The 25790-nt window shown below is 43.5% G+C and overlaps 1 protein-coding gene across 15 annotated transcripts in view; it reads left to right on the forward strand.

The window, feature by feature from the left end:
- AOPEP (aminopeptidase O (putative)) overlaps positions 1-25790 on the forward strand; it is a 324976-nt gene that overhangs the window by 285084 nt on the left and 14102 nt on the right. For 7 of the 15 annotated variants that reach the window (XR_004621807.1, XM_034647316.1, XM_034647315.1 and 4 more), the window contains one exon: positions 17936-18052. The exons of 1 other annotated variant lie outside the window; for it this stretch is intronic. Coding sequence is in view for 6 of the 14 variants with exons in the window: in XM_034647316.1 (XP_034503207.1) it covers positions 17936-18052 (117 nt within the window). In the remaining 8 variants the exon portion in view is untranslated. Of the gene's footprint in view, positions 1-14905; positions 15482-17935; positions 18055-25790 lie in introns of those variants that run through there. 7 more of the 15 variants (XR_004621809.1, XR_004621810.1, XR_004621813.1 and 4 more) reach the window with 2 other exon arrangements.

Raw genomic sequence — 25790 nt, forward strand, 5'->3', positions numbered from 1 at the left:
TCACTTGGATAATCCAGGATCATCCCTTCTCTAAGTCGGCTGATTAACAACCTTCATTGTCCTTTGCCAGGTAACCTAACGTACTGACAGGTTCCAGGGATTAGAACGTGGCCGTTATCCTGCTTCCCACACTAGACAGTGTTGATAGCGTAAAGGTTAGCGAATTGGGAGTTCATAGGGTTGGACAATAGACAGATACAGGCTGTGTAGTATTGGAAGTGGGTTTTCGGGGTGCCTGGGTGGCTCAGTCAGTTAGGCATTGGTCACGATGAGTCGGTTGGCTCAGGTCATGATCTCAGGGTCCTGGGGCTCTGAGCTCAGCGGGAGTCTACTTCAGGACTCTGCCCCTTCCCCCACGCACGTGTGCTCTCTCTTTTTCTTTTTCTCTCAAATAAATCAATCTTAAAAAAAAAAGTGGGTTTTCATAGCTTTTTACTAAGGTTTCTTAAAATGACTATCTGGAAAAATTACGTATGTGTGTACATGTACACACATGGTATAACAGTGGAAAAGGTCATCTGTATTTTTAGCTTAAATGGGTTCCTATTTTACTGTAATATCTAATGTCAACTCCTGAATATAAAGAAGAATTTTAGGTCTGACATACAAATATTTATAATTTTAGTTTGGGGGAAAATGGCATTTCTCTGTTCAAAAGAATGATCCGATTATAGTTTTATTGATGTATGAATAATTGAATTAACCATTTTTTGTCTTGTGAATTTTTTGAGCTTTGTTATTAACATCTAACTTCATAGGAAAATGTCCAATAAAAACGATACTCTATTTTTAACACTCTAAACATCCTTTGTGGTCTCACATCTGTAAAATTTTTACATAGTTTTAAGCACTGTGTGCATTTCTTGTGTCTTAAGTGGCTTGACGTTTCTGTGTCCACTTTTCCCCAGCCATCTCTTTTAAGGCTCTGGGTGGTGTGAGCCCATGTCTGCAATGCCATGGCAAAGTCAGCTGAGATCACAGATGTGTCAAGTTCTCTGGGAGGAGAGCACCACCTGCATTTGCATAAAGCAGAGCTGCAGTGGTTAAGCTGTCAACAGCTTCCGAGTAGAAAATGTCCCTGAAGTAGATAATGACATTTACCTGTAATGGCTTTCTTTTCCTGTGAAATTAATGGTATGAGGCTAAAAAAAAAAACAACAGTGTATTATGTTTGACTTTTTCTTTTAAAGTTGATCCTGTTTTAACAAATTTTCATCATTTTAGTTGCTAAAATTAGTGCGAATGGGCACAAGATTGAAACTTTGACCTTGCCACAAGACAGGTGACATTAGTTCCAAATTGGCTGTGCTGGGTCCTGGGTGGGGAGATTGAAGGAAAGACAGTGTGGCTTTCCTGGAGCCCAGACACTGGGCGGCCTGTGCACAGCCGCACTCGGCTACTTCTGTTGCATGGCTGCGTGGGACTACCTGCATGGGGATGGATGAGAGGATAAAACCCAGAAAGCACAAATTGTCGCTGGAAGGTTTCTTGAAAAAGGTAGCCCCTGAAAAGAGATTAGGAGAGTCAGAGGGCATTCCAGGTGAAGGGACTGGTATTAGCAATTCATATCAGCTTGACTACAAAAATAAGTTTGAACGGCTGAGAGAATTGGAACTGGAACTGAGTGTATTGAATGACACACATTGGAACTTACAGGTCACTGTGTCAGAGAACAGCAGAGAGAAGGCCAGAATCAGAGTTGTGCTTAAGCAAAACCCACCTGCCTGGGTGGGCGTGGACAACGTGGGGTTGTAATCCAGGTCCAGGCCACCACGCAGGCCTGACAGGGCCCTGGGGCCGTCACAAAGGAAGGAAGGCGCTGCAGATCACGGAGTGTGGGAGAATGGAGAGCTGCTTTGACAACTGGTTGACATTTGGCGGTTACTGTATTTAGTATAGTAGGTTTGCCGGTTTCAGTCGGCCTCCTCTCCTTGTCAGCACAGTTGGTCTTTGAGGAGCATGTGGGAGGAGGGTGGGCCCTTGTAAATTCATGCCCAGGACCAGCCAAAGTCGAAAGGGCGCCAACAGTTTCCTGACACCCTTGAGAGTAGGGTTGAGTTTTTTTAGGTGGAGAGAACGGCAGTCGGGGTGTTTCTGCACAACTTCAGTAGGTGAGTAGACCCGGGATCTAGGTGACTCGCCAGCTGAAGGCTGCTATTTGTGTTCAGAGGGAAGGAGGTCGTTGTTTTTTGTTTGTTTTGTTGTTGTTGTTTTTTAAGATTTTGTTTATTTGACAGAGGGAAACAGCCCGCTAGAGAGGGAACACAAGCAGGGGGAGTGGGAGAGGAAGAAGCAGGCTCCCATTGGAGGAGCCTGATGTGGGGCTCGATCCCAGGACCCTGGGATCACGCCCTGAGCCACCCAGGCGCCCCAAGGACGTTGTTTTTAAAGAGAGGCAGTCTTATCTTAACCCCCCCCCCCACGCCCCGCACCAGGCAAGACCCTGGTCCTGCGGGGTGCGGCGGCGGCCCTGTTGACACCTGCGGGGCTGGGGGGGGGGCAGGGCGGGCCCGGGATACCAGCCCCACCTTGGGAGTCCCGGCCACCGCCCGGACTCCTGCACCCCATGTCCCACTCTCGGACTGCGAGGCTGCGGGGACAGTGGCGCTCGAGCAGACCTTTATCTGGGGCTTGGTGGCCGGTGTCGGGTGAGGGTCCGGGGCTGGGAAGACGAAGCGCACGGCCTGTGGGGCCCCAGGGCCGACACGACTTGCTTTGGTTGAAACTTTATATTAGGTGTGCTCCCGGCTTTAGATCCAAGCATTTGGGCATACCTGGAATTCCCTAAATCCCTCGTGTTCTTTGTCTCCCCTTTGGGGACTGCCTGCGCCTTCCTGGTGGACGCTGGCTTCTCGGTCGTCCCAGCGAAGGGCTTCTGTGAGTGTTGCGGGCGGATCCCGGGCACTCACCCAGGGTCTCGGCTTCGGAACCGGAGAGCGTGGTTCGCGTCACTGATTAATGCACAACAGCAGTAGTCTCCTAAGAGCTAGGTACTTTACATTTGTTCCCCACCTTCCACCCCCGCTTTTCATAATCTGTTGTCCTTGTGCTTCTAATTAGGTCATTCTTTGCTTTTCAGAGACAAACGTGCTCCTGGGACAGATGTCAGTATAGTTCTACCCGCCTTTAAACGTAGGTGAAGCTGGTTGAGAGCGTGGGGCAAGATGTGTAGATTTAGGGCAGCATCGCCCCGCGGGCCCTGTGGAATTGGTAGTGGCATTTGGGGATTTGCTTTTGAAAAAGCCTTGAAAGGTGTCACTGCCCCTGCTTTGAAGAGAGGTGGGGGCGCAGGGTGCTGCGCCAGCGGGGGACTGCGCTCTGCTTAGGAAAAGGGTGGGGAGGGGGCACCCTAGATCTGGCTTCTTTCAAAAAGTAATAATCATAACAATAACTTCATGGGGTAGAGCTATTTCCCAAAAGGGGAAATGGTAATTGTAATAGTAGCTTGAGCAAATAGTATTGGAATCAACGAGAAATGAAATCTTGGATGTTGAGAACTCAGTCTTACCTGGAGAGTTTCAGGACAGTAGGTGGTATTTTATCATAACTCTTGGTCTTTACCTTTCAATTTAAAACAAAATTGCAGGTTTGACCAACAGCTTAACTGACAATGGCTTTTTGCTTTTAGAATACGTTTGTGTCAGCGAAGAGGCTGATAGCAGCATGGGTTAGATGTCTGTTAGGTGTTTACTTTTACAAGGCATTCTGGTATATTTTGTAAAATTTCTTTATTCTTGTCTGTTTCTCATTGGAGAATATTTATGTTTTTATTATCTGAAGGAACATAACATGGATTTTTCATACTGAAACTTTTTTAAGAGTTATATTGAATGATTTTTATGTTCTTATACATTTGAAAACATGCATAAAGCTTATTAATGTTCTTAGCATTTAAAGGGAGCTGTCCTGTCTTGTACACAAAGAGATTAACTTAGCTAAGAAAGACTTTAAAGCCATTTAAAGATTCAGATGTTGACTTAGTGGGGAATTTTGGAAGGATATGTTTGGGGGAAATATATTTTCTCTGGAGGAGTTTTCTCCCTATGTTCTCAATTGCTTACTATGTTTATTTTACCTGCAGAGTAAGTGTTTGAAGTCCTTTCTCTACTCGTATGTCCCAGGCACTTGGTCTTCTTAGTTTAAGCATTTAAGAATATCATCTTTATTTTCAGGGCTTTAACTTTTTAAAAGAGTTAGATACATTAGCATTTGAAAGTGGTTCCATTTGGTTTTAGTTGTTTCTTACTTTGTATTTGTTTTAACTTGAAATTAGTTGATTTTGTTAAAAGAGATTAACTTTTTAAGTGTTTACTACAGTGAAACTAAATTGTGTTCAGATATTTGTCCTGGTGTAACATCTAGAAAGGCGAACAACTGCTAAACAAAAATCACATTTTGTAACAAACTAAGGTACTAAGTTCATTTTTCATAATGTGAACAGTTAAGATTTCCTTCATTCTTCATTTAAAAATGGAGAAATTTTCAAGCACATCCTAGTAAATGCATGCAGTGGGACTAAAACTACACTACCTGCAATTTTGAAAAACTTAAAATCTTTGTTTGGGGGAAAATATATTGAAAGGGGAAGAGACGTATAAGACATGCAACTGGTTTTGTGCAACATTTTTGTAGTTGTTTTTATTTCTCTACCTCAGTAGTTCATTGCCTTTTTTTTTTTTTAATCTTTCACATAAACTTCTGAGTGTTGAGTAATTCTTCTAAAATGGATGTAGATTGCTTTAAAGATCAAGCCAGTACTGGACAATAAAGAAAGGATTTTTTTGTTTTTGACGTTTTATTTTTCTAACGTATTTTACCGTTATAATTTTACTCATCCTGAAAATTCCAGTGTACATTTAAAATTAGAACAAAGAGTTTAATACCCAGAAGAGCTGTGAATGGACTATTACAATTTTCTAGGGAAAACAGGCCTGATCACATCCCTTCCTGAGGGTTCCTTGGGTTTGGAGCCATATTTATCTTTCTGGTTTTATTGTGAAGTATATCTGTCTTCAAGAAATGCCTTATTCCTGGTTAGTAAATTTCCCCAAATCCTTGAAATAACTATTCTGGGTGATGGTGGTTGCAATTTTTTATTTTCTTGTTGGAATCTGTTCTGGTGACCTTTACCTACTGGGATTGCTGTAAGAGTCTTGGAAACAAGACTGGCCTCTTGTGTGCTATCGAAATATTCTCATTTCTGGTAAAGATGCAAGTCAGTAGGCATTAAAGCTATTCTTGCACCAGGAAACTGCATGCTCGCCTGTGGTGTTTTCCTCCTTGGATCCGCAGGTAGCCATTCAGCCGATGTTAATGTGAACAATTAGCAACCTCCACCCATACTAGTTAAGAATAGTGCAGATTGCTTACGAGAAAGATGCCCTGGGTAGTGTGTTTCCCTTCTATTCACATAAACTGTCAGAAAACAGTCCTCCCACATCTCTGTACATCTTGCATCTTTCTTCCAAGTGATCCAGGAACATTGGTTCTTCAGGAGGGACCAAACTTACAAGTTTAGTATTNTTTTTTTTTTTTTTTTTTTTTTTTTTTTTTTGAAACGGTGGGTTTTCTTTTTTCTTTGTTACATGTAGCTGGTGTGAGCTGGTGTTTTTCCACAGAAATGCTGATATCCTTGTGAAAGGGCATGTATACCAGAGGTTAAACTTTTTTTTTTTTTTAAGTACAACGTGCAGTGAGAGAAAGTCTTCACATTCTGTAAATTAGAGGAAAAATTGCTACAGCTATGATTGCCTTTGTTCTCAAAGCCACTTGAATTGCAGGCTGTGTTGGGACTGGTTCGTACATTGTTTAACTGCTGAGACTAAGACTTCTAATTAGAGTAATTATGGGGTGGGAGCTGACTAGCGGGGCGGGGTGGGGGCCAGGGGTGTGGCCGGGCCGGGGCGCCGCGCGCTGGGAACCCGGCCCCGCGGGAGATATCAGCCGGCGCCGGGGCGCGTCCGAGCGGACTCCAGGCTCCGGCCCGCGCCCCGACGGGAACCTCAGTAAGTACGACGTTTTCCCTCCGGTTCGGCGGCTCCACCCGCCGCAGCCCCGCGCGTCTGACAGCTGGGGGGGCCCGGGGCCGTCAGCTGCTGTTCGTTAGGAGAATTAGAGTGGTTTCTTCTCCGTCTACCAAATCCCTTCTCGTTTTCCTCCTCTTAACCTCCGTCTTTCCACCACATGAGCTTTAGCGGGAAAGAAAGCCAAGTTTGGTTCACTATTATTCGTTCTGCTTCATAATCCTGCCCTTATTTGCTCACAGCTAACAGCCCATTCTATGGAGTTTGCATTCCCACTACCATGGTGATACCATTTGATGTGAATGGGAGCTCCCCTTGCCTTCAGAAATACTATAGGGTGCTTCTGACGCTGTTGCCTTTGTTTTCATGCTTTTGTAGTTGTTGTAAGCAGTTTAACTTGCCGAGTGTGTTCGAGGGCCTGGGCGTCGATGTTATATTCTTGGTGTGTTGTATTTACCAAGCCTTCAAGAAGAAAGACCAGGTAAACAAGTGCGTTCTGGTTGCGCACAAGAAAGCTCGTTTAATGTGCAAATCCAGCAGGAAAAGAATAACAAAAATTATTGCTTCTGGCTGGAGCCTTCCTTAGAAATGTTCCACAGGGTAACTTTAGAGAACTCTTTAGAGAACTGTTCTCCTAAGGGTGTGTGTTGATCTAGAGGGGTTCTGGTCTTTAGTCTTAATTCCTAGCAAAAATATTCTTGGATGGAAAAGTAGACTTATTGCCTGACAGCTAACCCAGACAGGTTTTTTTTTTTTTTAATGCTGCATTTTAAACTTTGACTCTAAAGAGAAGTTTGTTTGGGTTGCCCAGAATGGAACAGCCTGTTCATTTTTCATTTCTGTCTTAACCATTACTTACAAAGTTCCGAGATGAGTCCGAGACCCTGAGTTGTGAAATCAGTGGAGAAGTGGTTCTCAACCTGTGAGATTGCTTTTAGTCATTTTAAAATCTGTGTATCCATTTTTCATTCTTTGGGGAATCCATGATCACTTGTTTTTCAAGTTTATTTTAAATAAATCAAGCTTCATTTTGGTATAGAATGTGTCGATTATAATTGGTGTGCTGTAACTTTGATATGTAATAAAAACAGAGTAGCAAAAATTTTGTTTAAATGTGGAAAGTAAATACCGTTTTTAAAGGTACTTTTTAGTTTCAGTTATTTAAAGAAAACATTTAAAAATTTGTATGATGAGAACTATGTTTCATTGCTGTCTCTTTTTTTTGTAAAGATAAATTCCAAGTTAATTTATACAGATAATTTGGGATACTAAGGAGAGGGAAAGTTTGCTTTTCCAGTGGACTATTTTCCATTAAAATTGAGTAAACAGAAAACTGAGAAATGTCTCAACTTTCTTGTAACTTCCAGAAGTTGTTCTGTGCCGTTAAAATGTATTATTCCAGTAAAATAATACTGGTTTTTTGTTTTTTGTTTTTTTTACATGAGCACATTATACATACATAAAGGAAGATATAAAACTTAATTGCTAAAACTTTATAATTTTTATGAAATTTCTTTAGGAATCTGTTAGGAATAACATGCACATCCTTGAGATTTTAGATTGCAGCTAGAAAGCACATCGTAGGTTTAATTACGTTCGTGCCAACACCTATCAGAAAGGTCTTAGTCGGGGCGCCTGGGTGGCACAGCGGTTAAGCATCTGCCTTCGGCTCAGGGCGTGATCCCGGTGCTATGGGTTCGAGCCCCACATCAGGCTCCTCTGCTATGAGCCTGCTTCTTCCTCTCCCACTCCCCCTGCTTGTGTTCCCTCTCTCTCCCTGGCTGTCTCTATCTCTGTCAAATAAATAAATAAAATCTTTAAAAAAAAAAAAAAAGGTCTTAGTAGGTCTCTGACCTACCAGGATTTTAGATCCATGGTTAGCAATTTTAGAATTTTAGATGCATACATTTTTAGATCCATAGTTAGTAACATCTGTTTGCATCTTTGAAGACTGACTTCTGTTGGATTGACTTTCAAGTACTAGAATTCACATGAGAAAATATTTCCATGGCAGCAAACAAGGCCGCCGTTCAGATTTCCTGTTCCTTTATCAGCTTCAGGCTGCTGTGGGCCCTGAGTCCCAGCTGGAGCTCAGAGTAGACATAAGATTATAATGTATGAACTCTTCTAGCAATAATGTGGACATTTTTCCCCCAAAGAACATTTTTATAAAACTTACTATTTTAGTGTACTAGTTTAGTTGGGAATAGATTCTATCATGTTGGGAAGTACATTAATTCGTGAATCATTCAACCATTTGTACATGGCATGCAACTTGGGGGTAAACACATCTGGCCTCGAACATGTCTGTGTGGTTTTATTGTTCTGTTCCCCGTTCGCCTGTTTGTTTCGCCTTCTCATGTGGTGTGCATCCACAAGGCAGCCACTTCTCTTCATACAGAATTCTGGCCCAGTAGGAACGTTCCTTCCCTTCAGGTGAGCTGGTATTGAGGCGAAGGAGAGAGGCAAGAAGTTGAAAATGGAGCAAACATTTCTTGAAAGTATGTGAAACTTGTTCTCTGCCTTTCTTCTGAAGTTCTCAAGTCCATATCTTTTTCAGTAATACGAATTGCTGTGTCATAGTGACCCTTCCCAAGTTAATCCTTTGCTCTGTTCCTCTTAAAACTTTCCAGAGTTAACCCTGGATATAAAATGTCTGGACTCGAATCCAGAAGTGTACAGAATTTGAGCAAAATGTGACTCATGTGCTTTATATACATTTATTCTGTGAAATAACCCTCAGCCGTTGGACAGTCAGTGGAACCGTACTCTCAACGTATTTTTATTAAGTAAACACAACTTTATTGTTTTATTGCCCACAGTCACTCATGCAGCTTGACTCCTCACTGTCGTCTGCCCCACCCCCAGCATGCCTCCTTAGTTGTGGTTGGCTATACTTGTATTTAGGGATATGTCTCCTTGTCATCTTTATGACAGAAACCACAACACATTGTAGACATGTGGCTAAAGTCATTCTTAGTTTGGTTTTGGTAGAAAATATAGAAAGAATATTAGAAAATAAAGTCTAACCAAAAGATGTTCCTGTTGTTTTGACTATGCCCTTGTGAAGAAGAAAGGGCAGGAACCAGGAGTGATGGAATGTTAGCATTCTAGACCAGTATAAACACCCAGGAATGAAATTTGTTTATAAATTGTGTTCTTTGTTTAAAAACATGTTGAGTGTGTGTGTGTCGATCCATGCCCGAGCCCATGTCCAAGCTGAGGCCAGTGATTGACTTGGTTTCTCCCTCCTCCTGTTTCTGGTCTTCTTCTCACCTTATAGTCTGGTTAGTACCATTGTCTCTAAAATGCTTTTGTGGCTTACTTTCTTTTTAGCGGGTAATTTTGATAATTTGGAAAAATTTAATCTTGAATAGCAAGTTATAACAAGGAGACTTTGGAAAGCAAGCGGCAGGTCTCTCTTAGAGGTACTATCAAGTTTTTGCACTTAGAGGAGAATGGGTTGTTGCAACTCCTTGTACAACCTAACTTATTATCTCCTTAAAAACATTATAGAGCCATCATTTTATTGAATACAGTTGATTACAATTGCAGAGGCATTTCAGTTATTCTACCATTAGCTTTTAAAATAAGAATCCCCTACCGCATCCATTATTGGAATGCTTATAAAACTTTTTAAATTGATATATTTTAATATGTGTATTTTTGGGGTTTTAGTTTAGAAGTGAGAATCACCTCTGTCTTGAGTTTTCATTTGTAGCTATAAGTTTTCTTGTAATAGATTTAAATTGCCAAATTGTTGCTTGCCAGCTGTTCTTGCAGTCATTCTTACTATATTACTCCACTTACTATGTTGGACATTAATGCCTTTGTTTAAATTTGTTAAACATGTGAATGTCAGGCCAGGGGTGGATGGCACAAGAAGTGAGCACTGTCGGGTGACAGTCTATAAGGAGTTGCCTTAAACTTTTTACAGAAGTTAAAATATAGTTTTGTTTGAACTTACTATTCTTTGTTTACACTTAAGAGGAACCGTAAGATACTGAAGAGTGTATTTTCAATAAGAGCTTAGTTCCCCCCCCCCATTTATTCATACTTATTGTTTGGAGGGAAAAGTACGTTTTCAGACTGACTGTTCCTGCGAGTTACATATTTGTGCTTCTGAACACCTTTTGTGTGTGTTCTGCAGATCACTCTTTACCAGGAGCATAGGACTACTTGAAATCTGTTCAACCAGATGTTCCAAAGGGGGATCTAAAATTGATATAGTTACTTACTCAGGGATTTAATTTGTAATGAATAATGTCACACAGACTGTGATTTTGACATTTTGGGGTAATATAGGAAGTGAGAGAAAGATAGAAAAATTCTGAATTTGAATGAAATTACAGTTTACTGTTCTTTTTCTCTTGGAAAAAACTGAAAATATTTGGTAGTTCATTTATGTTGTAAATGACAACAAAAAATCTGAGCATGCAGCTGTTTGAGGCAATGCTTTGTATGTGCAAAGCTTTCAGAAAGTGTAGGATTTTAGCAATATTTGAGTGTTGTGTGCACAGAACTATGTCTTTTATCTGATTGTGTTAGCGTTCATCTTTATGGAAAAGCATGGAAATCTGAACTTTTGAGATCTGTGTTATTTTCAAATATTGTTGTTCTAAGACTAGAGAAATGCCGACAGGTTTCTTGTGACTGCCTGTACTAACTGGACCTCATTAAAGACCCCCGCCCCCCGCCGGTTTCCAGGTGCTGGCTCAGCACTTCGTTAGAGCACGCGCTTTAATCATTTGTGCATCTCATCGCTTAAACTAGATTGCAGTATTGAATTTCTTCATAAAGTAGATCTTCTCTCCATTAAGTAAATTATTGGGAAATGTTTTTTGACATGATTTAAGAAAAATAGTTTACTTCAGCTGGAGGTAGGAAAAAAGGAAAAGACCAGGCAGCTCATGTCCTCTACTTTTGAGCCATGGGTTGGTCGTGGTACTTCCAAAAGTGACGCCACAGAGACTAGAACAGACACCATCATTAGCAGATAGGATCTGGTGTAATTGACTGGCATAGATTGTTCTCCTGTTTTCAGATTATATAAGGGAGTTCACATTTTCCTGTGCTAATTTCCCCAACTTTTGTGAAAATATTACCCAAACTCTATGCTGTGTGACACAAAGCATGTTATTTAAACGACATAAAATGCAGTCTCCTAGTCACCTTTTATGACCATGTGTACATTAGTGGTTTATGTCATTATCCATTTTGTAAACACCGACATTGGAAATTCCCAGAATTTTACCAGAGTACTTAAGATCGTCATGTCTGCTTCCCCTACCCAGCAGCCTGCCAGGTCAGTAACCAAAGGGCCAGAGGGAGACAATTCCTGATCTGAATTTTATGCTTCTCAAGAAAATCATCACTCATGAAGAAAAAAAAAAACTATAAATTCCTAAGTGATCAGTCCATTCACTCTGCCATGACAGCAATGGCATGCTCAATGTTGGGCTTGTTTAAAGCTTTCTAAAGAATTTGGAATGCTTGAAAGTATCAGAGAATACTTCTAACTTTTCTTGCGTTTTAAGGTTTTTTTAAAACAAGAATCCTCTTTTTGTTTCCTTAGAATTAATGCTCTTATTTAATTAATAATATTGTATTTAATACTGATGAGTTTATCTTGAATAAGAGTGTATGTTTTATGAGCTGGAGTTCCTGACTTATAAGTAGTAATATTTTCTAACTCAAAATTCAATTGCGTACTAATTTACGACCCCCACCCCAACGTCCAGCATGTGAATACCTTTATTGTGAAAACTGTCAGCTGATTTTGTATGTCAGACTGCAGCCATGGTATGGGACCACATAATGGGACGTTGCGCAGCTATTAAAAAGAATGAGGTGTAGTTCGGCAAGAGGGAAAGAAATGTGTGCAAGGGGAGTTTACTGTATTTTTGTTTCCCAAAATGTTTCCCAACTTTTTTTCCTGTGAAATGAGTTATATGAATATTTGCTTCAGCTTGAATTTTCCTACTAAAATTGGACTACAGACATACTCCCTAAAGATGTTTGATACTCAGAAAGGACTGTGCTGGATAAATATGTCTGTTGATTGCTTTCTGTATTTTGAACTAAATTATTTTCACTTTTAATTATTTTATTTGGTGACTTTCATTTGGTGGTAAATCAAGTTTGTGTCCCCAAAATAATAGGAACTGTGACTTCTTTTCTTAAATTTGGCAGTTCTTTAAAATGTAATTAAGTTTTTGTTTTAGCAGGTAGAGGTTGGGGTGGTTTTGTGTAGGTTTTGTTTTCAGTAGCAGCTCAAACCAATTGTTTTTCCTCCATGTAAGTTACTAGTTGAACTAGGAATATTTTAATTATATCATGATACCTTAGTTGAGAACAGCTCTTAGGCAGACACTTGTCCTCTGTACATATTTTTAAATAATTCATTTTTGTCACTTAAAAACATTTATCATTAGGAAAGTGACAGATGATGGAAGATCATATTCTAACATTGATATGAAGACTGTAGTCCTGGCTGGTGTTTGGGGTCTGGAAGTAAGGTCAGCTTCACCAGGGTTCTGATACTCTTAGGATTTTGTGTGTCTTTTGGGGTAGTAAGGAAGGAGAATTCTTAGTTTTGAGGAGATTTTTAAAATTATATCTTAATTATACCCCATTTTCAAAAGTCATGATATGAAAATTTATATAACTTAGCAGTTCTTATTTTGTTTTATTTGGGGTCAGGGCATCGTCTGAAAGATGATTTGTTAAGGCTTTGCCTTGTGTCCTATAGTCCGTTCCTGTTGCCTGTAATGAGAAAAGTACATGAAGGGGCACTGTCTGTTCTCACACTGTGGACTGTGGGGACACCTGAGGATATATCATGTGGTGTGTGTTTTCTGGGAAGAGTAGAAAGGAATTTATTCGACTTTGGGGAAATCTTATAAAAAAGACTATATCTGTGGGATTACCTTTTTAATCCAAGGGGCAAAGAACTGCTGTCTCTCTTGTGACTCTGCACCCGAAAGCCTGTGACTTTGAAAGGTCAGCTGCTTCGATTCTGGTTTGGCCCCTGCTTCTGTTGAATTTCAGCCAGCAAGTCTCCAGCATACAGGAGAATTTGAGATTTTTTTTCCCCTCCCCCATTTCTTCTGTTTTTGTTCAGTGTAAACAGTTCCTGCCGTAGTAACATAGACAAATATAGCAGAGAATGCTTTTCTGGAAGAAGAATGCTCCCTAAGCATTTTTTAACCATTTTTGGGAAGAATTGATCTTTCTGTGTATTTCAGACAGACTGAAGGAGGGAGGCTGTTGCTGTAAATTGAAGTGACATCATATGTATTGCCCCCATTGATCTGCTTTTAGTCTCCAGCCAGGATAAAAGGAAATGGCAGCAGGGAGGAAGCATGCTTCATTTAGGCACAGATCCAGAGTAATAATGGGGTAATAATAGAACTCACGCCACTGTCAGTTGGTGGCTGCCTTAGTCCCAGGCTCATTCCCTGTCTGGGAGCCTCTCGGAGACTTCCTCCGTGTGTGGCTGCAGCAGGCCAGCTGGGCCACGAGGGGAGGTGCCTTCCTTTTGAAGGGGTGCAGACAGTGGCGGCACCGGGTTCCTTCTGTTGGTTCCTGCCTCTGGAAGGTCAGTGGTGGGACGCATTCGTGACATTTTCTGATCTAGGCGGCGAGCTGGCCTTTTCTTCGTCCTGCTAATGGCAGAAATGGTGGAGGGGCTCAGTTGCGTGGGTGGTCCTCTGGGAGCTGGGAGTGAGTGATGCCCCTCTGACAGCGGTAAGGGGCTTCTGGAAGAGTCAGGGTTTGTTTGCTTTGTGCTGCTTGTAGACTAGTAGGGTGGGTTTGAAATTTCATATTTTCTTTCCAAGAGCCTGTGTGGAAACTCTTTAAAACCATTCAGAGTTCTGTGGCTTCCCTCAGCTCTTAAGCTTGACTGGGAAAAATACCAGGTAGACTTTTTTCTTTGTACATTTCTGGGTAATTAGCGACTACGGAATCCTCCCTCTTTACAGCTAGAAAACAGACTTCTAAATCCTTAACAAATAGCGTTTGCATTGACTGACCCCCTTTAGCATTTTATGTTTTGTATTCATAAGTTTTATATTCATGTATTCATTAAGTTTTTCAGTGTTGTGAAGTTCTCTTTCACACGCACATGACTTTGGCATCCCATTGTCTTATTTTGCCCAAGTTTCTGCGGCAGATGAATTTTTAAAATACCGAGGTGGTTTCCCTATGGAAAAACGATCACCCCGTCATGAAGTCCTTGTGTGTGCAAAGGAGGGGACCTTCTCTTCCTGTCACTGTTAAACTGGGGGCGTGAGCACCATTAGACCCTCAGAAATGAAGGCAGGTTCTTGTATAATGTCTAGAGGAGCTGCTTTCTCAGGAGATGAAACACGCACTTTATTTTCCTTAATCACCCCATGGTTTGACGGAAGCTCTCAGTACTGCTGCATTAAAACACAGTTGGCCTAGAAGTCATGTGAGATTTAATTTGATTTCTACGTGGGTGGGAGTGGAATGACCCACACAACATTTCCCATTGCTGCTGTGCCAGCTGCTGGGCCGGGGTTGGTGCCCAGCCCCGCATTTTGAGCACACTTGCTAGCGAACGATGTCTCTCCACTGCTGTGCAAACATTTTGGTTTATTACATAGTACTTCTTTTTCATTGTAAGGTGGCTTTATAGGGAGTAAATGTTTATTTTAGGAAGAGAAATGTACTGTATTAAAGTGAGCTACTTACCACATTTTTGCTTTCATATCCTCTTTTCGGGGTCTGTAATGTCATGTAAAAAAATATATAATGTTTACTTGTTGTGAATGAAGGATACTGAATCAGTTTTATTGTCTGTGTACCAAAATAGCATTTGATCGCTGATTTTCTCTACTTTCCTCATTGTTTAGAAACTGCATTTTTCCTGGTGAATTAGAAGAGCCGCAGTTGGAAGCCAGATGGTTACAGGTTGTTTACTAAGGGAGAGTCATTTCTACAAGTCCTCTCCAAAGCGTAGGACCAGCTTGCGTGTGTTCGTTCGTTCGGGAGAAATGGTCTCACATCTCTGCGTGGACCCTCATTGACTTCTGCCCTCTCTGAACAGGCCGACCCTTCTGGCAGCGCTGCCGGGGGTGGGGAGGGGGCTCCCTGGCAGGGCATGCGGCTTGCTCTCTGCCTCTCTCCAGTTAGAGTAAATGAAACATGTTAGAGAGCCCTAAGGGTTTGACCCCCTCCCATCCATCTCTGCTGTCCATCTTCGGGCAGGGGGCTTGGCTTTAAATATTTTTCCATCGTGGAAAATTTGAAGAGGACAAAGGCCTTCAGTGATCCTTTGGTTTTGTTTCTCTGCGAGGATGTGTGACCTTTCTGCTCAGAAGAAAACTTCAGGATATAAAAGTATGAATCCAGATATCTTGATCTGTTCACAAGCTAGTAATTCTTCAGTTTCAAGCTGGAGTTGTGTGTGTTGGTTAGACCCAGTTGGGGTAAGTGAAGGACCAAGCGAATCCTCTTACTCAAGGGCTTCTTTCCTCCATGGGTCTCTCTAGTTTAAACCAAATCCCAAACTTGAGTTGTAACAATAGGCTCTTTGTAAGTGCGAACACATAATAGGGAGATGCTTTCCTTCCTGCTCCTTCCTTCCCTGTAACCCTACAAATTGGCAGGGCTGGATCCTGCTGTGTTTGGTTAGCCAGCAGGGCCCGAGTCCCCAGCTGATGGGTGTTCTGTGCTCTGTCAGGTGGGCCCTTCCTCAGAAGTCCTGCATCCAGAGTGGCCTCAACATCAAGCTGTTGCTCCTGGGGGTGGCTCGTTATAGATATGCTGGGGACCAGTTTTGAGAGTGCCTGCCAGGGGGTAGGGCTGGATGGGCCCCTGACTCAGGCTGGGGCCTCCCCTCCGTAGCGCTGCAGAGGCAGAAGCCAGGCCCGGCCACCACCTGGTGGGGGCTGCTAGGGCACACTCTGTAAAGGGCAGTAGTGAGGTGGGGGAGAGAGACAGTGATGGAAGAGAAAGGCCAGCTCTGTCAAGAGGGTTCAAGTGCAGGAGGAAATTGGAGAGTGACCTAAGGGGACCTGAGGGGTGTACTCAAGGCCGGGGCTGAAGGATTAGCTTCCACCAGAGAAAGGCCCCTTTTGGAATGCGAGAAGGAAAGATCCAGACAGGGAGGCTGCAGGATGTTGTGAGTGGGAAGGAAGGCTGAGGGAGCCTGGGTGCCAGGCAGGGCCTGAGGAGATTGCTCTTGGTAGGAACTGGTGAGAAGGTTCCCTGGATTTGGGCTATTTTGTAAACAGTAAATTTTTGAAAATATAAAAGCCTCATGTGTCTGAAATATAAAAAATGAAAAACTGGCATTTTTGTTACTGGTTTTTAGGTAGTGATTTGATATCTTCAAACACCTTAAAGGCACATGACCTATAATGAAAGAAAATAAAGTGTTAGCTATCCTTTGAGTCCTTCTATAGGACCTCACGGGTCAGTGCCGGGTATAACCCTCTGTTTTTGCTGAAGGTACCTTGTTTTAATCCTGTCAGCCTGAGAGACGATCCACAGCATTGACTCTAAGGTGGAAAAAGTGATGTCATAAAATAAAAATGCCCAGGAATCAAGTGATGTACATCCATGTTTGTCTGTAGGAAAGTGGGGGTTTTATTATTACTTCGAAGGGCGATATGAGAAAATACAAGAAATGCTTTCACTGTGAAATTGCATGGTGAATAATGCAATGCGTGCTGTCTACTCAGTTTTCCTCCATGTGTGTTTTGGGAAGTTGTGTGTGTGTTTGGGAATGGGGCTGGGGCAGAGTGCACCCTTGGGGGCAAAAGCTAGTAGAAAGGTAGCAAGATTTTTAAATTTTCTTTTAAAGTATCAAACTGGGGATTAAAATCCAGGTGGTGGTATGAATATTCTGTTGGTCGAGCATTGACTTCTAGACCTGTAAAATCGAGTTAGCTGACAAGGGATTATCTGGTCATAAGCAGGGATGGAGAAAAGCTAAATGTAGAGAATAATGGAATTCAGAGTAATACTTTCAAAACCTTGATTTCAGAATAAATATTTCTCAATTCGTACAGTTCCTGCAAGATGTATCTTCAATTTATTTTTCCCTACGTTTAGAGTTTATTTGAGCACTGCCCTGTGGTCAGGGCTGATCCAGGCATTGCACTCAATCCAGTAGTGAATAAGACATTTTAAGTTCTTGGATTTCACAAATACTGTTTGCTCATAAATTTTCGTTGTTTTTATGTCATATGAGAGCATCTTCCTCTCTTTGCCTTTAAGTGATAAACACCATTTTTTGACTGTATGAAAATTCAGGAAGAAGAGTAAGCTTGTGCAGAGTGTGTGTGTGTGTGTGTGTGTGATTATACATACACACGTATAAAATCACATGTACAATCATTTTAAAATTTTTAACGGAATGGTAAACTTGTAATATTTATAATGGAGGGATTGTGAGACATGGTTCTTGTTTCATTGTGTGTCCTTTATTTCTTAGTGTGCACTTGTAAGGTTTAGGTAGTACAGGAAATCTGAAAACTGCTTGTTTCTTTTCCATATGTTCACTTAAGATCAGATGGCTTCTTGAATCTTTATCTGGGTTAAATGACATTTTTTGGCATTTACATGCCATAAAGAAAGAAATCTAATGAACCATGATAATATTTTATTAAGATAAGTACAGTTTTTATCATTTCGCAGTGTAAATGTATATTAAATCATCATGTCGCGCACCTTAAATCACATCGTACAACCTAAAAATAATAAACAATGGATCTTTTGATCTGCTCTAAATATAGAACTTGACATGAAAAGCCATGGAGAATAGGGCTTAATCAGGCTCCAAAATGCAGTGTCTTTGGGGATATGGTGTAAGCTATGAGGTTTTACCAAGGTCAAATCTCTAGTCTTTTCACAGACATTTTGGTTTTTGCCCTTAGCTCCTTCCAGACCAGCTTGTCTTGCTTCTGGAGCATCTCTTGGAGCAGAAGACTCTGAACCCCCGAACTCTGCAAAGCCTCGAGAGGACATACCACCTCCCGCAGCAGGATGCAGAGGTAACCAGGAACGCTCTTGGGACTTTAGACGGTGGGCCCTCTCTGTTGGTGAAGAGTGATGGTCCCATTGCCTCCCAGGCAGTTGAAACTGCTGTTTCCAATAGCAGCATCCCCGCTGTGAGCTCCTGAGGGAAGAACTGCTCCCTGCCTGGGCTTGCTCCAGTGGGGGCCTCTCTGATCCTGCTTATCACCAGTCTTTCTTGAGGTCCTGCATGTTTCCCTTTCACTTCTTAAATCATAAAGATGGACAGAAGTCTCCTAAAGGAATGAGCAGACAGGGTGGAGTATCTTTGAATTAGAAACTCAGGCGGGTCATTTTGTGCACGATGGTGGCGCCATCCTGCTGCACGTTAAGGAAACTTGGCTCCGATGTGCCAGAGCTGCTTGGTTGCATTCAGTTAGGACAGGAAAGGAGCCATGTGTAAAGGAAATGAAAACTAAATCTAACAGCCGTGGTTTGAAAAGCAAAACTGGATGCTTGTGGGAAAGCAATATGATGTGGTTCGTAATATCTTTTAGCTTATTGTGAAGAATGTGGTGTGAATCCTATGATGAATTCCAGGAGTTTTTATATCCATGAAATAGTGAATATTTATTGTATTAAGTCCTCTGAAGTGAAAAACAAGCAAGCACACAGTCCAAATGAGAAAAACTCTTTTCTATAAAACTCCTAAAATGCAAGTGAGTTTGGTTTGTGTTCAGTTGTCCAGGGCCATGTGGCAGCCCGCAGGCAGGTGCGGCTCCTGAGTGCTTGATCTGTGGCCGTCGTGAGTTGAGAGGTGCCAAGAGTGTGAAAGGCATCGTGGAAATTGAAGACATGGTGTACAAAAAAGCAAATTATCTCATGATTTCTTCTTATTGATTACAATGTCGAAATGATATTTTGGATATGTTGGGTTAACTAAAATATGAAAACTAATTACACAGTCACTAAAACGGAGTAAATCGGGAAAAGCTCACTGTGACATTATTAGATTAAAAGGTAAGATGGACATTGTTATGCATTTTAAAGCCCCATAAATTCAAGAGTTAATGGAAAACTTCAAAGAAGACACATGTGCCTTGTTACGCACCTGAGCATGGATCAAACAGGCAACTGTTGCTCTTTATTTCAACTCTTATATTTTTGTTTATGGGAGTTTCCAAATGCCAGCCTGTTATTTTTAATTAGTGTTTAAAAGACATTTTTATTTATAGGCATGAGGTTATGTTTTAATCAGAGCTGAATTCTTCTGAAATGCCAGCGCCCTGTGACCGGCAGCAGACAGGCGAGGGCAGGCGGATCAGAGCAGGCTCCGGGCACCTGTCACTCTCTGCCCGGAAGTTATGAGGCGCAAGACCCTGTTTCCCCCCCTTGTTACTTTTGAAAACTCTTTTAAAAAGTACACAGCAGGGGCGCCTGGGTGGCACAGCGGTTAAGCGTCTGCCTTCGGCTCAGGGCGTGATCCCGGCGTTGTGGGATCGAGCCCCACGTCAGGCTCCTCTGCTATGAGCCTGCTTCTTCCTCTCCCTCTACCCCTGCTTGTGTTCCCTCTCTAGCTGGCTGTCTCTATCTCTGTCGAATAAATAAATAAAATCTTTAAAAAAAAATAAAAATAAAAATAAATTAAAAGTACACAGCACTCTTAGCTACAGGCTGATCTGGCCTGCTTTATCTAGTTTGTCCACCCGGCTCTGGGGCCTGCTGGGTTGAGGTCAGGGCTGGGGTTGGGGGCAGCTCGAGGAGGGCCTTGAGGCCGTGGTGCACAGTTGGGATTTTTTTTTAACAGTGTGCTCCACCCTGCCCCCCGTCCCAGGTTCTCTGAGGTCCTGGCATGGAGTTAGTTACACTGACAGCTCGTCTCACTATGAAGTTTCCTTGAAATGTCACTCAGAACCAGAAAAGCAACAGGGTTTTGGCCAACCAGGCTATTTTCTAGAAGCTTTATTAGTTAAGTGTGATTTCTTCTGACATTGATTAGCAGGAATTTAGTTGAATAACCATCTGCCTTTATTTTAAGTGACAGAACATTTCACGGGAGAAAGAATTATTATTTGATGGGAAGGTCTTGAGGATTCTGACTCTATTCTCGGTGCTTCTCCTTGACCTAAACAAATAAGGATCGTCCCTTTCAGTCATTATCAGAGCTTTTAAATATGTCCTAAATAGCAGTCGTTGGAAAGTTGGCCGAATTTACTAGAGTGTGGCAGGCTGTGTCTGAAGCATGCCTGTGGGAAAGGGCTCTGGAGTGACTTTCCTGGCAAAGAACAGTGAGTTATGGCCCTGCTGCTCTTTGTTCAGGGTGCTGGGACCTGGGACCGAGACTTTAGCCCCAGGGACAACGGGGCTCTCCAGCACAGAGTAGGGAGTGTAGGTCCCCCATGTTTACAAGGTGTACGGAAAGGCTCCCTTACTCTTCTTGGACGGGCCTTTTTCCTGAAAGCATATACGTAAAGTCCGTTTTGACAGGGGAGCCTGCTGCTCCTCGTCTGGCTGCCACCGCATTTCCACAGCTCGTTGACGCAGGGTGTGCGGCTGCTCACGCCCCTGTGGGCTCGGTGCGCTGCAGCACTCCTTTGTTGTCGGAGCGTCCCACCAGAGTGTGCTCCACGGTTGTGCGACTCCTGTCCTGCCATGACTTGGGGCCCTCTGTCCAGGAGCTGCTTCACTTTCTTTGCTGTCACCCTCCTGGGCCCTTCCCTGCCTTCTCTGTGTGGGCAGGCTCATGCGGTCCCACTGGGAGGTTTATTTTTAATTATTCTCTCTAGGTAGCTCAGTATATGTATCAGCTGTGTTGCTTCTGGGTTTCAGCTGCGTTCCCAGAACATCTGGTCCGTGGGGTCAGGATTTCTGAGCATGGCGCTCAGGCTGGTGTGGCTCATCGTGTGTTGCAGGTCAGATCGGTGGGTGTGTGAGCCTTCTGAACACCAGTCCAACTTAGGCGCCCCCTGACTTCCAGGTGCCCGCATCAGCCATGACATGAACGCACAGGCCTGCTCTGAGGGGGAGGGATGCCCTGTGCTCCCAGGCTTACAGGAAGAGCGCTGGAGGACAAATGTCATCAGGAGCGGGGCAGAGTCACGCGTAGCATTGTAGGCCACTTCATGCCTTGCCTTCCCATTCTCGTTGCCACCACCTGAAACGTGGGGTACGGGTGGGGGGATGTTTGTCTTCCTTAGCCTGGAAAGTAACCCTAAGCACAGGAGTCAACCATCTTTTACATCCGGAGCTAATGAAACTACTGACCATATGTGGGCTGCTTTTAACCAGGATGGAAAATGAGCTGAGGGGAACCTCAGTTCACAGAAATATATTGTCTGTAGTTTCTGAGCATATTGGCTCAACTAAAGAGCCCTGAAGGTTAAAAAATAGAAGTTTAACTGATTCTTGGTACAAAGAATATTTTCTCAGATCCCTTCTAAACGATGACTTTCCTGCCCTCTTTAGCAGGTCTCTTGAGCGGTTAGCAGTAGCTGCTGTGGTGGGGGGAGGTGAGGAGCCGTGCAGCTTAGCTCTGGGATCTTTTTTCCCAAGAGCTCCTCAAGTGGCCTTGAAGTTAATTTCTTGCTGTGGACTACAGGTGAGCACTTCAAAATTAGGGACACACCTCAGGTGAGTTTTCAGAAATTCAGAATCAGCAACTCAGCATCTTATCTGGCTTAGATGGGAACAGAAGACATTGGTCAGGGATGTCCCCAGGATGTCATGCTCTGCTGTGGTGCTTCAGTTGGCAGATTGAGCCTGAAAATTAGTTCTCTGGCAGAGGCCATTACGAGCATCAGCCCCTCCCCTCATTGTGTTTGGGGAAGTACGGAGGGCTGAAAGGAGAGGTCTCCTGGGTTGGGTTGAAGTGGGACAGCTGGATGACAGCCCTCTAGTCTCCCATCAAGGGGACACGCCATCATGGCTGGCCGTGAGAAGGAAGGGGACGGGACGGCGCCTGCTCTGGCCTTGGGAGTGCCTCTTCCATGCCTTGATCTCCTCTTTACACCCAGCTGAGCATCTGGTCCTGGCCAAGGCACTGCCTTGATGACGAACTCCACTCGAGTCCCAGGCCCCCAAATGACTGGTGACCACAGCCGAGTCGTCCTCTTCCCAGGTGCCATCTTCCTGTCTGTACAGCTGTTGCCTGGACGGGAGTGCAGCCAAGTGGCAAAAAGAGTTTCACAAAACCAGTTTTACTCTTACATTGACTATCATTTCCTATTTCGTTTTCTTTAAAAATGTGCATCGTGATGCAGTGAATAGATTTTATGACCCACCAAATGGGTCGCAACCCATAGTTTGAGAAATGCTGGGTGCGGTGACGTCAGGGTCCTCTTCACCAGCTCCCCTGCTTCCTCCCTGCGAACCATGGCCAAGGATCCTGAGCCTCCATCTCCTCAGGATTAAAATGGAGCCCTAAACCCTTTCTTCATGGGACTGTTACCAACACGATGTGAGAAAATGTCTGCGAACATCCATGGCTTTCATGCAATTTCTGTTCATGTAAGATTTACAGTGTCTCATTTGTTGTGAAATGGTCGGGTTTTGTTATTTATCTGAAAGAACCTTTATATTATCTCCTTCCTTCAGTCAGGGAGAAAGAGAGAAAAGAAGCATAAGCTTCAGCCCCTAAGCATCAGGTCACAGAGTTCTTGATCTGGGGGCATGGTGGGCTGGGAGGGTAGGGTGCAGGGGAGAACTTGCTGTCAATCACGGTTTCCCAACCTTGGCACTTCCCGACATTTTGGACCAGGTAATTCTCTCTTGTGGGGTGGTCTGAGCCTCGTAGGAAGATTAGTAGCTCTGGCCTTTACCCATGAGGTGCTGGCAGGAGCACCGCCTACCCCCTCCCAGTCTGGCAATCAGAAGTGTCTCCGGACATAACCGAATGTCTCCTAGGGGGCAGAGTCACCCCCACGTAAGAACCCCAGCTCCACAGCACCGGCTCACAAAAGGAAGTTTTTTCCTTTCATCTAATAAAGTGCCTGACAGTTGGTTACAACACAGCATGGAGGAGCTAGAAAGTTAGTTAACAACGTTGAAAGGCCACCTTGAGTCTGCTGTGCTTCTGGGGCTCCAAAGAATGTAACCTTGGGAGAGGTGAAAACAAAGTCTTTCACAAGGAAGAAAAAGAAGGAACTTACAGCTAAAGTAGTAGTAGCCAGCCAATCTGAGGAAGCAGATTAGCAAAGAGGGGCAAACCTGTTTCACCACTAGAACACAGAATAGGCCGTGCCAGCATCCAGCCGCTCTGCTCGAAAAGGACATGTTCAAGGTTGATTGCAAATGGAAAAACATCCAACCTCGCAGGCCTTTCCTCTGGTTCCTGCTGAAGAGCCCTTGAACACCTGATAAACGGCCCCCTACCATGGTGGGCTTCACGTATGCGGGGAGGGCGTGTATTGGAGTACAGTGTTACTAAGAGAACTCATTGTTTGCTGGAACAGAAAACACCACAGCATTTCTTTGAAGTCGGAGGGGATGATTCCAGGAGTGCAGTGGTCTCACAGCTCTGGTGCTCATTTTGGATTTCATTTGGGCCCAAAGCATAGTTTCTGTGAATTGAGAGAATTTCATGATTCACAGACCTTGGCATGTTAAAAGGGCAGAGAATAAAAGCTTAGTCAGTTGCTGCGGCTTTGCGTTCTAAAATTGATCCACCACTGTGATTCTGCCCGTTCCTTTTCATGCTAACACTCCTTCCATTCAAGTTCACCGTCGTCTTTGCAGAGTGTTCAGGTCCGGTCCCGATCACACGGAGCTCCCCGTTCCCCTTCACTCCTCTGATTGCTTTTCCACAGCATTCCAGGGACAAAAGACATAAAGCACTTGTATTCTGTTTTCCTCACAGAACAGTTTAGAGGAGAGGTTAGCTGTAGTCTCTTCAGGCTCCGTTGGCACTTCAGGAAGCTCAGTTGGTTACATTTATTAAAATGCAGCACCCCAAACTCCGTGCCTCCTTCTGCTCCGGGCCGCCTCCACACACAGTCCATGCAGCAGAGCAACATATGCTGTGGCCTGGCTGGTGTCCAGCCCGTGACCCCAGTGCTGTGGGAGGGCGGCACGGTGCAGGGACATCTCTTTCTCCCTCCTCCCAGAGGTTGCACATGCACCCCAGGACCTCCCCACGTCCTCAACCGGCATTGTCTGGAGGCACCGTCCTGGCCTAGAGCCCCATGAGGCAGTTTTGGGATTAAGCATAAAAAAAGAGACCATTGTTGGAGAGTCAGAATGGTGTGTGGCAATTAGCGAGTTGGTTTTTCAGGGTGAGTTGTGAGATGGGAGTTTCCTAAAACACCTGCCATATCCAGCATTGGGCTGTTTGTCACAATTTCTTTGCAGGGGTAGGGAGTCCGGGTTGGTGCCCTGGCGACATGGTTAAGCTCACGTTGCAAATCAAAAGGTCAAATGCTGTTGAAGCCCAACTTTTGGATGTGAGCTTTAGTGCGAATTAATACCTATTTTTTAAAAAGCCAAGACAGTGCTTTGGAGCGGGGGGGCTGAGCTGTTTCTTTGACACAGCATTATAGTTCCTTTTCTAGAGTTTTGAAAGGGTGGGTTACAGATTGAAAAAAGAAATCGGGGTAATTTTCTTTAGTTGCTTCAGACATACCTGTCTTTGTAAACCTTGTGCCTTTTGTGCTGTGGGAGAGAACAGAGCTCTTAAAAACTCCTTAGTTACATTTGTGGGTTTTTCCTCTGTTGCATTTGGTTTATGGAACTGTGTTTGGAACATTTCCTTCCAAGTCAGGAAGGTATCTCTAGGTCTTTCTTGGAGTTTTCTTTCCTTGTTACTAAGTTCAGTGCCCCTAGGTTTTTTTCTGTGGAAATCTTGGCAACAAGTAAAGTGTCTCCTACTATACTATGATAAAGGATTTTTTCAAAAACTGATCTAAAATGACAGAGTTAAAAAAAACTTTTATTTTTTATTTTTTTTAAAGATTTTATTTATTTTATTTATTCGACAGAGATAGAGACAGCCAGCGAGAGAGGGAACACAAGCAGGGGGAGTGGGAGAGGAAGAAGCAGGCTCGTAGCAGAGGAGCCTGATGTGAGGCTCGATCCCATAACGCCGGGATCACGCCCTGAGCCAAAGGCAGCCGCTTAACCACTGTGCCACCCAGGCGCCCCAAAACTTTCATTTTTTAGATTAATATGCATTTCTTGTTCCCAAAGCCAGGGATTGTGCTGTATTTACCTTGAATTGTTCCAGCATGTCGGGGCTGCTGAGATGTATTAAGTGATGGAGATAAAGAAAAAATGAGCCACTAATGGCATAATCTACTCAAGGGCCATTTAAATAAACACTTAAAATCAGTTGATAATATTTATAATTTGTCTGTAAATAGAAGAGAAAGGAAAAGAACATTTATTAGAGGGGCGTTTAGCCACAGGTTCAGCCAGACTTGATTAGAGAAGTTTCTAGTCTCTCACTGTTCCTTGTTCTTTACCATTTGGTGCTCAGCAGCAGTTCCTTGGTATGGAAGCTTTATATGCCACTGCACACCCCTCTCTATACAGATTTTCTCAGAAAGATGCAGAGATAAACACATTTTCTGGAGTTACAGGTCACGTTGCCTTAATGCTCTTATGGTAGAGCCCAAAACCCGGGGGAAGATGGGGGTGATCAAGTTCCAGGTATCCCTCCCCAGCCACGAGGACTGCGGGACAATTCTCATAGTTTACAGCATTCCTCATGGCATCCGGGGCCCAGAGCACCCCAACCCCGGGAAGCCGTTCACCGCCGGGGGTTCCCCCGCCAGCCTACCTTCC

This window comes from Ailuropoda melanoleuca, chromosome 17 (genome assembly GCF_002007445.2).
Source record: "Ailuropoda melanoleuca isolate Jingjing chromosome 17, ASM200744v2, whole genome shotgun sequence".
NCBI lineage: Eukaryota > Metazoa > Chordata > Mammalia > Carnivora > Ursidae > Ailuropoda > Ailuropoda melanoleuca.